Source organism: Talpa europaea, assembly GCF_964194135.1.
Source record: "Talpa europaea genome assembly, chromosome: 5".
In the NCBI taxonomy this organism is placed as follows: domain Eukaryota; kingdom Metazoa; phylum Chordata; class Mammalia; order Eulipotyphla; family Talpidae; genus Talpa; species Talpa europaea.
In genome coordinates, this window is record NC_140071.1 from 53,756,393 (window position 1) to 53,770,553 (window position 14,161).

The following is a 14,161-nucleotide window of genomic DNA, read 5'->3' on the forward strand; positions in this document are numbered from 1 at the left end:
CTTGCAGCAAAGTTGATCCTTTTTATGTCTGTCAGTCCTTCCATTTGCTGCGTAACCGATTCAGAGTGGCAGATGTACAGAATTTATCTTCTCCCTCCCACCAGGAAATACCCCAAGAAAACACTGCCTATAAAAAAACAGCTTCGTGGTTGTGAGGGATAGGGAACAAGGGCAGGCACTTACAGAGACGGTGGAGCTGGGCGTGTTTGTCCCATAGCCAGAGGAAGGGAGAGAAGCCAGGGACCAGCGGCGTCCATCAGTCCTATTGAAAAAGTGAGTTTAGCTTAGGCCAGCACCAGAGTACTAGTACACAGGAACCCGAAAGAAACCAAATATTTTTAGTCAAATGACACAAACACAGTCAGTGAGGATGTGGAAATGTTCGGGGTAAACAAACATTATACAGCAGGTTGACTTTTATTTAAGCTGAATCAATACACCCAAACAAGTAGAAAGTGAATGGGGTGATCCATAATATTGATCTCTCGCTAATACACTTTGACAAAATGAATACCAGGGATAATTACAATGGTCAGACTCAGCAGATTCAAATGGAAAAAAAAAAAAAAACCCACAAAAACAGAAAGGGTGGAGGTTTATCTGGAAACTGATAAGCGGGGCTGTGGTCTTTAGAAGGGTCTGAATTCCAGGGTGGCACAAGAGCCTGTGGAGACTTTGCATCCTAAAGACTTGCTGCTTATTATTTGCAAGGGAACAGTCTACTCATCACACCAAGGGAAAAAGGGATCAGTGGGTTCATGGCTGGCTCAAGCCTTACGGGGCAAATAACTTAAGGACTAAGAAAGTGACTGACCTTATGCTCAGAATCTCTGAAGAGTTATTGCCTTCTAACATGACCTGGCTTCATAAAATGCTATAGCAAGTGTCTCCTGCAGAATTTATGAGTGTGTAGACCTGCTCTGGCCAGTGACAGTGGGGGCAGAATGAAAATTCTCCACCAGTGAAAGAACTAATGCAAAGAGCAGAGCTGTCTGCTTGTTACAGAGGCAAAGCTATCAGGAGTCTAGAGAATGAATTTTATCTTCAAATGGTGAGAGGCTGCAGAGCGTCTGGGTTGGACTCTGGTTATGAATGAGGATAATTACACGGGCTCACAGGAACTAAGGAAGTGATAGAGACAATACCAGAAAGCAAATTTTCTGTACACCTTGGCATTCTAGAGCCCTGCTTTATTAGCCATTTTGAATAAGAATGTTACTCAAAATAACGTCACACTGTAAACACACACACATACACATTTGCCAAGAGGGAAACATACTTTCTAAAGAGCTATAGCACATTCAAGGATGAAGTACAAACTCCAGACTTTTTATAATTGATGATCATATTAATTTACCAAGTGAGAGTCATGAGTGGACCAAATTTAGCACAGACACAGTCACAGTAAGTTGAAGTTGGGGAATTCAACAGCATTACACTTGAATTTGAGGAATGTTACAACTAGATGTTCATGTTAAAAACTGACGGTTTAACCTAAATAGCATTCAAGGTAAAAATATAATCATAGGCTACCACGGATGTTGCCTCCAATAAATACAAATGGTCCACAAAAATGAAATGGAGAAATTCAAGTGGACAAATCACAGAAGTACTAAAATGTTACGAGTTTAGGAAAATTTACCTGTCATTTCTGTGACCGTGATTGAAGTACAATTGAATCAAGTATGTTTTTAGGAAAAGAAGCAAAATAAGATTGTAAATACACCAGATTCAAGGAATGAGAAGAATTAAATCATGTTTCTTTTAAAAAACAACTGAAACTGTTAAAGAAGAAAAGATCATAATACATGCTTATAATTATATAGGGCTATCAATTAAATGGACACAGGTAGGCCTTATTTTATTAGGCACCTATATTAAACTTAAAAAGCCATGCCTATACTTTATATTTTAAACACCTCCAATTTTCAGAAGTTAGAAAGGATATGAATTTAAAAGAATTATTCAGTTCATTTAATAGCAATTATCAGCAACTAGTCTCTGGAAAGAGTGAGGGACACAATTTCCCCTTCCACGACTTTGTTTTGTGATTCATTAACTCCCCTTTCCCTCAGGTATCAATGAACATATTTCAGATGAATGAACAATTCCAAGAGGAGACATGTTCTTATTAGTTCTGAAGCATAAATTACATTTGCTTACTCTGGAAAATACACAACTAGCAAGATGTTTAAACAAGAATGTGCTCAGTACTCTGTGCAGCCATGGACCAGAAATAATTTATGTCTCATAAAGTTCCCTAAGTTATCCGTGTGTGTTTATTCAAATGGAGCACAAAGGACCATTGCGCTTTCATTACCACAACAACCGTGCATCCCAGGTGACTATAGATGCTATATACTGTACTTAAGAGAAAGCATGCCCTTTTTTTCAAGAAAGCTATCACACAAGTACAATTTGGATCCTACTAACAGTGTCTTCTCTTTGCCATAACTACGAATAAAACGTTATTTGAAGACAAAACTATATTCTTGCCAAAGCAACGTGGGTTTTTTGAAGAGTGTTTTCTTTGTGGGTGGAAAGCTCAATGTTACACTAAATGAAAAATAAGAAGGGAAAAACATTTGATGGGAACACAGGATACAAAGAGATTGGGGGAAAACACTGTTGCAACACTATTCACAAATATAGATGAATGTGGTGTACAACAGAAGGAATGAGAAATCCTAACACCAACCTGGTTATTATAGCTGTATGAAGAGGAAGCAGATTTTATTATTTGCCTATTTGTTACAGTCACATGGTCTGGTACATTTACATTCTAGCTGATGTTGGAACAAGTTGAACTATGCCAATATAATACCACCTCAACTCCACTCCAAAAGGGATTCTGAAAGAGTAAGTAGGATACTGCTCTGCCCACCTACGCTCAACCAGTGTCAGATAACCCCAACTTAGAGGGCAAGTCTGTTCTAGTAATTTGCCTGTGGAAATATATTCTGAGATTTAATCTGGTGAATAACAACCGGGCAACTAAGAGCCACCCATGGTATTTATTCAGGGGTCTGTATTTCCAATGAAAGTGAAAGCATTTTATAACCAGTAAACCTCTGCCATTTCCGGGAAAGGCAGAACATTTCTAGCTCTCTCTTACCAGTAAGGAAAACGAGTCAACCCCATTGTCAGATGGACTGTTAATTGTATCACAGTAAAGAAAAATGTTTCTTTTCTCCGGATAAAATCTGCCATGCTCATTTTCATCCTTTAATTTTAGCCAATTGCTTAAAAAATGAATTTGATAATTTTGCTGACAAATACATACTACATAATATGGAAGGCAAGTTTGTACTTTATTTTCTAGGCTAAAATTAAACTGTTATAAGAGATGTCCACAGGGGAGTATTATCACATGGTATAAGACCAGAAAATTAATAAGCCTGATCTTTTATCCTTTTACCTAGGAATAATTTTAAAATAAGGCAATCTCTCCTTAGTTGGATTAAATATGCAAAATAATAAGATGTGGGCTCAAAATGACATTGCTTCTTCAAGGCTCAGAATTGCTTACCAAATAAGAGAGGATTGAAACCCAGGAGTGGAGTTGCCATTTTTCCTGAGTGAAAATCAAGTTTAAGATTGAAGAGACAGACCCCAGATGTTAAATAAAGATATGCCAATTTGAATTTTTCTCACAAACACAGGGTCCTGTTTATTTGAATGGAAGTTTAAAAAGATGATCACTCATATCCCAATCTAAATTAATACTTTCTGAAGAGTGTGGAGGGAGTTCCATATGGAAATTCATGCAAAATGAACTAGAGGTCTCCTGTGATAATCTTCTGTCACGGTTTATGGTTTATTTGTCAAAAATTAACATGCCTGGAGGTTTGTGTATCTTTTATAGCATAGAAAGCAGATTCATCTGTCCTCCAGTCACCCACTTAATTATTAGATTCCCTTCATTTTTAAAAACCTGGCAGGATTAAGAAACTATGATTTCTGTCATGTTTAAATGCACCCTGTAATGAAATTTGCATTTTCCTTATTATTTAAAGTCATTAAATACATTCCCTTTTTTTTAAAAGATGTATTATAAAGACTATGGTGGGTTTTTGTTTATCAATAAGATTTTTTTTCCACTGGCAATTGTAGCACCACTGTGAATAAATATCCACTAGGCACACGCGGGCTTTGAGAGATTGGTTAATTTTTATATGTTCTTTACAGCACTTAAAACGAGTAGCTTAAAGAATAAAAGTTGCAATTGGGGAAAATCATAGCGTTTGAGTCTCAAGAAGGTCCTTAGAGATCACATCTTAATTACTCATGTTTCTTCCCGCTGGTGCAGGGCTAGTACCTTACACACATGGGCATTTAACACATGGTGGGGAATGCAGGAGGTTTACAAGGGAATCTTAATTATACCGGATTCTGAAAACACGGCAAACAGACCCTGTTCTCTGGATTTAGCAATATAAAATGCAGTACACGATGATAAATAGCTGTGAGGACAGTGCAAGCTCTGCTGATGAGAACATGTGCTGAAACGTCTTTTTTTTTTTTTTACCTACTTACATATCTTTACTAAATACTACTTTAGTGCACTTGAGAGAACAGGCTTCTGAGGAAAATGAAGCAAATATAGCATATAACCTTAGTGTATCTTGATCATTCAGAGACCTGGCAGAAGGCCATTTTGTTTCCTTCCTGCATGCAACAGCACAGGGTATGTGTATGGGAAGGGGAATGAAGACCAGGAAGGAGAGGTGTGAGTTGGACATGGTGAAGGACATCTAGTTCCACATGTAAAACAGAGACAATGGGGAAGTGCGGGGCACAGACTTCTCTGATGTGGGGAAATCACAGTGGAAGATACAAGCTGAAAAGGTCTGATAAGAGAGCATGTGTCCACTGTCTTCAGAGTAACAGCAACTCTCTTTTGACTCACTGCCCCAAATGTGACACATGTAACATTATTATCAGGTGGTGTCCCATTCTCACTTAGATAGGATGAGGATACCCTGTGGTTTACACAAGGTTTCTCTCAGAGGACCACTGAATTGCTGGTTTGATGCTCTTAAGTAAAGGAACACCTTAGAGCTTAAGCCTTTTGAGCCCAAGAAAAGTCATTTCTATCAAAAGAAAAATTATTTCAATAATACAAAAATCATACCAAGACACAATGATTCACTAAGTCCTTATAATATAAGCTCAGATAGATCAGTAAAAATACGTTGCGCATCCCCCACATACAAGGCACTGCACTAGGGATGGGTGGAAACACGCAAACAGTCATTTGCTGCCTACACTGGGAGACCCCCATCTACTGCAGCACCAAAAGAGGAACATATAACTCTAACCTGAGGCAAAGCTCATTGTGACAACTGAAAGCAGAAGTGTTAGCGTAAAATTCTGTAGTGGCCTAAACTTATCTTTGGTGGGGGAGCTTCAGAGACGGCAAGGAGCAGATCTCACGATGCAGAAGGTAGGGGTGTAGGAGATGAGGGGGTGTGGAGGGGGAGGAGTGGGCTATGCGATTCTCTACATAACTTTCTATTATTCCACTTACAAGAAATTCTTACCTCCGTGCAAATGAGAAATGGGCTGAGGCACTGGGGGAGAAATTTCTTGGACTATCTTGAGGGCTATTTCCTGCAGAGAGAAAGAAGAAAACAATTTACAACGTGATTTTGTTTTTACATCATTATTCACATCCAGAATCTTCTCATTAGTTATAAGTTCCTGTACACTTTTGCAAAATGTTCATCCCCCTAATGATGTTTTAGTTTTACCTGGAGCAATGATGGGGTGGGGATAAGGGGCTGGAGCGCTAGCACAGTTTTCCAGGTGTACAAGATACATGAACTTATCTGTATCACCAGCCAGCAGTCTTCCCCATACTTAACCATCTAAAAGTTTCAGTCCTATAGAACAATGAATACACAAATGTCTTCGCCATACCCTTCCAGGTGCTAACCTTTCAAAAGACAGAATGAATGGGGGGGGGGACAGGTGTGCTTGAATTGGGGTGCTGCGGGTTTTCTATTTCAGGGAGGTGGCCTTAACATTTTTTATCTATGGGAAACAATGAAAGTCTTGAGTTCTTGGAGATAAATCCTCATATCCCAAAATACATAATTTAAAGGTGAATTGTCAGAACTTGTCAGAAAATATTGGGAGGAAGCCAGAAGTCCAGGTCTATTTCTCAAACAACTCAAATCTATTTCAGCACGTCCCTCTGCTCCTCAGCAGCTGGGCTGTGACTGACCAGGAAGACTTTAAAAGTCACAGCCACACAAAGACTGGCAGAGGGTGTTCTCCCCAAGTCCTTTCAAGGGGGGTGGCATGCAGACAGCTCACTGTAAGGAGGGCAGCTCCTCCGGGGCTTGTTACTTTCTCCGGTTGAACACTCAACCTGCTGCTGATCATTGAGAAAGCTTGGCAGGCAGCTGCTGAGGGGAAGTTCAGGACACTCCAGACCACTCTGCCTCCCCCTGCATGCTTAATTAGATTGGCAGAGCTGTCTGAGGCCTGGGTGGGACTGCAGCTGGATGAGGAGGTGAGGAATGGATGCAAACTAAAGCAGTGCATTCTTGAAGCAGGAAAAATAAATCAAAAACTGTGTTTAATCCTTAACAGCAAGCCAGTTGCCACATTACTGACTTCATAATGGAAGTGACAATTGTAATTAGGTATAAGGAATACAAGATTGCAGGTTCAAATCAGTACCTTGCTGTAAAGGTAAACAATTTATTATCCTGTGAGCACATTAAAGAGGGTAAGTTTAGTGTTACCTTGAGGACTTCTGGCCTGGCTATACTTCCCCTGAAATTTTTCAATTAACGTAAGGTTGCAAGTTTTATAGTGATGTTTTCAACAGATGCCATTAGCTTTATGACAGACAGCACCATTAAAGCTACTTTACTGGGAAGCGCTGAAAAGTCCATTTCTTTATGGATAGAGAATCAAGAAGCATTTTTCTCCCTGCTGCAATGAAATTTATCATGCCTTTGCATCTGTTGTTCCTTGGGCCCCAAGAGAAAGGATTTTGTTTTTGCTATTCAGTAATTCAGGACTCCTTTTGTCAATTTATCTACACAGCTAAATTAAGCTCTTTCAACTTCTCTCAACTGCCTTCATTCCCCCAGCTCCTCTCAACTTGGCTTGTACATCACTCTTCATATTTCTTAAAAGGTCTCTGTAATTTCAAGATGTTTACAAATTTTGTTTCCTAAAGGAAAACAAACATAAGACCAGAAATCTTCATGTAAATGTTGTTTTTCACTTGGAAAAAAATGTTCACTTTGCTCAGCCTGCATAGAGAGCAAACTACCAGTAAATTAGTAGGAGAAACAAAAGGATTAGTTTGAAGTCAAAGCATTTTGAGAATAATTCCTGCTACCTATTCACCTAGAATAAATAATCAGGCCAATGACACTTGGTACTGAATTCTTAACCCTGTGGTCTCTGCAAAGAGAACACTGTATCTGAAGATTATAATGAGATCAATTAGAACAACTAGAGAGAACTTATTAAATATTTTGATTCTGAAGAAGGGAGAAACATAGAATTAACCAAAAACTATTCATTTTTAAAAATTTTAATGAGTGGTCTCCAGCAAGTCACGTAACATCTTATAATACAAGGTGATATATCAGTTTGAAGATGAATAGAAGGAGATAGAAATAGAAGTAGATAGAATTAGCATAGAAGTAGATTAAGATAACTATGCTCTTAAAAGAAAAAGCAAGGTTATGTTAACCATTTTTAATTTCTGGGTTTGCATTCCAAATATGTGCTACCTTTCCAGTCATTTAAAATGTTCATTTTCTTCTCGTGTCGCATACATTGCTATAAATTTAAACCCAAATTCCTACATCTTTAAGACTATAAACTCATCTGCATTATCTTATTAACCATAGATCTTTCTTATTTAATGTTTGAAAAGTTAGGTTGAGAAACAAATACAACACACACACTCATACACACCACATTATTACAAAAGCTTTTAAGGGTAGTGAGACATTAAAGAAAATGAAGGCGAACTAAAATGCCTGATAATTTCTTAAGGATATGAGATAGAGCTTCATTTGGGGGTAGTACTGTGAGCTCAGGATAAGAGAAGAAATTTGAAGGGGGGCTTCAGAAAGTAGACAGAAACAACCCAAACACAATAGAGGAATGGAATACAGATAGGCTTTTTGGCACCAGGCTATACAGATTGGTAAGGCAGTGACTTGTGAACTATATTTACTGGTATGAGCTAGTGTGAGGCCCTTCTAGATGTTCAAAGGCAAGTGTGAGATACCAGACATGGGAATGTGGCATGAATGTGTTGGTTAGACCAGAGAGGGACTGAGGAGGAGGAGCTAGGGTAGTGTGTGGTGGATAAGTAGGCACTTTCATTTGGTAGGCAAATCAAACATGATTGTCAATGGATTAGAAGATTACAGACCCATAGTGGCTGACAGTTCCAATGTGGTAGACTGGATGAATGACTACCCCATTTTGAGTGAGAAGTAGGGTGGGTGATGATTATAGATGAAAAGGATGGGTATGCTGTAGACTTGTGTCATTTATTATAGAAAATTCCTCAATTTTCCTTAGGGAGAAATTACAAGATTAGTAGATTAGATAGGAAGAAGTCAATCTTTGAAGTCTTTGTTCTTCCTTGAAATAAAAATTGATTTATTTGTCACTACTTGGTCTCTGAAGACTTCAAGGATGCTATCTTATTATACAATGAAAAAATACTGCTAGTTTAAAACAGATCAAATTATAAAGCATGCCTTATGTATTCTTCACTCAGAGACGAGAGGACCAGACTCCCATGGACATGCACAGCACTTCCCCAGGATGAGAGAGCAAGATGGATTGTAATCAGAGTCCTACACATGACCTTCACTCCTCACAGCACTGCTCTCTGAATTCATCCACCCATCTGCAAAGCAATACCTGAGAGACTCTCAGATGAAAACTGGTGCCAGTTAATTCTCTGCCCATATGTGCAGCACTTGCTTATAACTCAAATCCTGCTGCTCCCAGGGATTTGCTGGCTCTTGGATGTTTGAGTGCTCGGACACTTTATAGACTGCTGGTATTGCAGCTGATGTTTCTGACCTGGTAAAGGAAACCTTAAATGGTGGTCAGGCACTAGGTAAGTAATTAACTCTAAGATCCCCAGGGGGAGCTAGCATAGCTAATACACAAGCACTATATCAAAACACTACTTCACCTAACTGCTCTGCACAGGGTGCCTCATTTTAGAGGCAGTTATTGTTAAGAAAGTGATTTCCAGATTAATTAAATTGTTTGATTGCTTTGTAATTAGGTTGGAGAAGTCCTGTGTCTTCACCACAGAGAAACAATCCGCAAATCTTTTTAAAAGGCATATGTTATACCCACTATAGATTATTAATGTACTTTTAATAGCTGTCTGTTCACAAAGTGACAGTTTCGGGTTGCCTTGATTTTCTATCAGTACAGAGGGAATCCAAGAATTAATGATAACTGCCATTTGAAACTCCTGGTGGATTAAAGAGTAAGCCCCCATCTGAATCCTGTGTCATTACTTGATGATCTGCTTAAATGAGTTGTGACATTTTATACCATAATAATCAGTGCTGTGATTCTTATTTTGTGGGGGATTCTCAGGAACAAATTGGTAGTGCTTAAACATCTTAAGACCAAACTTCACAGAATGAAACCCAGGATCTTCTTGCAAGATGAATGCCAGCAGATAAACTGAGTCATAGAACAGTTATGCAGGATTCACAAGCTGGGTGACTTACAAAATAACAGTTCAAATCATCCAAGAAATCTGAGCCTATACCTCCATATGCAACTGACACAAGGTGAGAGTATTCTCCCATTCATTTAGACACTTGTCTCAGAAACTGGCACCTCTCCAGATGTAATTGTAGAATGTTAATTAAACCTGGGCAGCTGCTTCAAATCTAAGTGACCACAGAAAAACCTTGATTGGCCTTCAGTGGAACTGTCTCTGGTAACTGTGAAGTGTTGACAGCAGGCCAATGAAGTAGACTCACAAGCCTGTATTTTCAAGTATAGAGCATTATACACAATAAACCAAGGCTTCCTTAAAATCTGGGCTCTCTGAACCAATTTTGGTTTCTCCCGTGTCTGTCTTATTGATCCTTCTGTAGCCAGCACCACTACATTCTGTCATCTAATTCATTTAACAGTTATTTATTAATCCTCTACTACATGCAGAGGAGTGGTGTCGTTTGATTTAGATTTAGAAAGATCCCTCTAGCAGTCTGTGGCCAGTGGGCCCCACGCAGGCAAGAGTGGAAGCAGGGAGATCAGTTAGGAGGTTACCCACATAGGCACAGTAGGAAATAACAGTGGACTGGTCAGGATGAATATGCATCTCAGGCATGTTCCAGTAGTAGAGTCAACAGGATTTGCTAAAAAATTTGACTGTGAATAATGGTGGAGTAAGACAGGAAACAAAGATGACTGCAAAATGTTAAGGCTAAGCAAATGGGTTGATGGTGGCATTAATTGATATGGGGAAGAATGAGGGAAGACAGAGTTTGGGGGTGTGAGAGAAATTTAAGAGAGAAACCTGAAAATCTTCATAGGCTTTAAGCTCCTTTACTTTTGGAGGCACTACCTCAAATAATTTCAAATATATTAAAATGCCAACATATCAAATATATTAAAGTCTATTAAAAACTCATTCCCCATTATATGAAATTCTATATTACACTTAGTTGCAGCTTCCACATACATTTCTATTAACTAAATATATAAAATTCTGTTTTCTTTTTTGTTGTACTTTAGAGCAACAAAATAGATTTAATAGCATGATTAGTTTCAGATACTCAAACCAGTCAATAGTATTAGTAAAAGATTTGTAGAAAAGGAAAAACCTGTAGGTTAAATCCCGACACAGAGGTAATGGTAACTTCAACCAATTTGTCTCCTGTCATCATAGGTAAAGTGAAATGAAATCTAAGGACATGTATACTATATCCCATTTCTCTATTCCTCTTACTAACTTACAATTCTAAAGTGCTTGATGAGAGAGAAATTCTGGTTATTCATAGAGACACACAAAAAGTGTATTATGAATTCTCAATGCCTAAACTAGTCCTCGTTGTATAGTAAACTAGATACATACCGTTTTTTTCCTAACTCAATAAGTATGTATTAAGTTCTTTTTAATAGAAAAAAGGTTTGACCTTCTGTTATAACTAAATAGGGAAACAAGACAAAATTTGCTAAGAATCTACTGAGAGGATCAAATTTATTCTTTTGCCAACCCTAAATTCATCATAAGAAACCAATTCTAGATTTCTACTTATGTGAAAGGAAATTTTCTTATATCAAAGCCCCCAAGTATATCAAAAATTCTTACTAAGAAATAACTTTTAATGAAGGTACCTTATCAAAAACATACTGTCAGAATAGACTCTTGCTAAATGTACATATAATGCTTTCTATGGAATGAATGATGAGGTTATAGGGAAGAAAACATGTAGGGAGTAGAAGGGAGATCCAATAACAAGTCAATTTCTCTGTCACAAGGTTCTCGCTGATGCCTGTTGTCTCCATCTCATGAAGCTGTTCCTCTGGAATTTGTGTGTTGTATCTGAAACGCTGTGGCATTGACACGAATCCCTCAGAGATGTGCTATAATGGGTTCCTGAGAATGTTTTAGCTTTTCATTGACCCTTTCTTATTACTCTGAATTGATGTCACATCTCAAGGTGATCCTGAGTAAAGACTGGTGAATGTCAAGAGTGATGAAGAAAGTTGATTTTTAGTTCTCTGTTTTCCTCCCATCTACAGTAATTTATCTTCCCAGCAATAGAGAAGAGATTACTTTTAGCCTTTGTTTAAAGTTACTGAGTAGCATGTGTAAGGTCAAGGAAGGTGAGGTAAGAACACAACCACAGTTATAGACATTCCTAAATATCATGCAGTTTTATGAAATTTGGTGCATTTTTTTAATCTTGGATAATTAATCAATCTCTGAATCTGTATAAAAGTCTAAGTTAATGAATGTAACCTAAGGTGTGCATATTATTTTTTTCTATCTTACCTGAAAGGAGTTGGATTCTTTAATACAATTAGATACAAAGTATCTTTCTTTTCACCTAGAATAGGGGAAACTATCAGGAAATCGGTTCAGCTCAGACTACTTCACATGCTAAGCAACTTCTTGCCTCAAGAGGTAGTATTCAAATTAAATGTTGCATATCTCTACACCTTGCTAAACAGTCTAAATGTATTCTCTATTACAAACATTCTCCTATCAGGAACTCCTAGTTAAAAAATAAACACTAGATTTAAGGTTGTCCCACTTAAATACTAAATGTTCCTTTGGCCTATGGTACACAGAATTCCATGTGGAAGAAACAAAAATTAGGTGTATATATTTATCTTTTAAATACTCAACCATTTTTAAGTTTCTAACTCCAAAAGTAGGTTCAGACTTGAAAGAATCAAAGGCGTTAAATTATAGTGCTTCATAATAAAATACATGATAAAATAACTGACAAATTAGAATTCTGACTTTTAGTTTCCATAAATCATACAGATCTTAGAAATCCCCAAGCCCTGAAACTTTTTCTCCTCTAATAGTTCTCTCTCACTCTCCTCTTCCATTTCCTTGTATCAATAAACAATTCTCAATTTAGGGTGCACAGGAGAACCAACTGGGAAGCATTAAAATGCTGAAGTACAAGCCAAGCTCACTGCTTTTAAAGTAAAGAGACTCTACTATTCTGCGAGGATTCAGATTCTTCAAATTTTCCTGTACACTGTGAGTCAAACCCAAAACTTCCACTTGCCCTTTACAGCTCTTAGCCAGGCAGTCTTGGATAATTTTTTTTCACTTCTCTATTTCCTCCTATAATTCAACTTTCCTCTTGCTTGTCTCAGGTAAACTAGTTCAATGTCCCTTTTATACATTCACCTCAGTGACCTCCAAGTATTCTCAAAACAGGGCTATGAAATGAAATCTCTACCCTATCAATCCAAACAAATAGCATCCTACCATGTCAACACTCTGGAAACCCCAATTGACCTTAGGGGTTCTCTTAGGTTAGTAAAGTAAGTTACTACCCTTCTCCTTCCAGGTCCTGTTACTATTCTCTTCCAAATGCACCCAATTATTCCCACAATTTTCACTTCTTCTAAAACAGGTATACCCCTTAAGCTAAGCTGTGTATCATTTCTATGAGTTAAGATTAAAGTATATAAAAGGGAAATGCAAGAAAGAAAATACTCATTAACCATAATCTTATGTATATTTTTACTATCAACTTTAATGACTGGCTCATTCAACACTGAGGCACCAGTTTTCATTTTAATCAAAGCCTAATAGTACAGGAATGAAATATTTTACTGAAGACTACATATTTTGTATTTTCACTTTTTTCCTGGGCAGAATGCCTACTAGTTCGTCCATATAATGAGTACATTTACAATTATTAGGACAGGTAAAATCAAGTTGTGGAGTTTCAATTTAATAAGCACATTTTTATGTTTTAATTTTTATTTCAACAACAATTTTATGTGCATGATTTAAAAATTCAAGTAGTATAAAAAGGTATAAAATAAAGAATCAAAATCTCTCCCAACCTCTACTCCAATATATCAGATCCATTCAAATACTTAAATAACAAGCTTTAGACCAATCTCCATCCCCTCACCCCCAGTTCGACTCTTCATTTTTTCTTTTGTTAGAATGTGGATTTATTCACAAATTCATAAATACATATAAGTATGTATTATGTTTATTATGTATGAAAAATTGTGACGTAACATCAGGCACATAAAATCTGTATATGTACAACTGTGTGTGTCTATACACACACACACATATGAATGTACACAGTTCTATACTTGCTGGTCCTTAATAATCTATTCATAACTTTCTATATACAGATCTAAATCTGTGTTCAACATCTTTAACATCAAATACAATTCCATTATGTCTCATACCATAATTCACTGTCTTTTACAAAAGGGTATTTAGACTGATTTAAGTGTTTTGGTGATTTCAATGAATATCATCTGAGTACTTAAGTGATTCTACCCAAGAGCTAAATTCCTAGAAACAGAATAATTGGGACAAAAATGGATTTGTTTTCCACTTTGGTTCATGAAACATTACTCTCCAAACACTACTGCTTTATACCATCATTCTGGCACCTGCGGGGAG

The 14,161-nt window shown here is 37.4% G+C and overlaps 1 protein-coding gene across 1 annotated transcript in view; it reads right to left on the reverse strand.

Moving 5' to 3' along the window:
* MAST4 (microtubule associated serine/threonine kinase family member 4) overlaps positions 1–14,161 on the reverse strand; it is a gene marked incomplete at both ends in the record, with an annotated part of 550,061 nt that overhangs the window by 69,199 nt on the left and 466,701 nt on the right. The window contains 3 exon segments of the mRNA XM_084233151.1: positions 184–262; positions 5,544–5,616; positions 5,619–5,682. Coding sequence (XP_084089277.1) covers positions 184–262; positions 5,544–5,616; positions 5,619–5,682 — 216 coding nt within the window.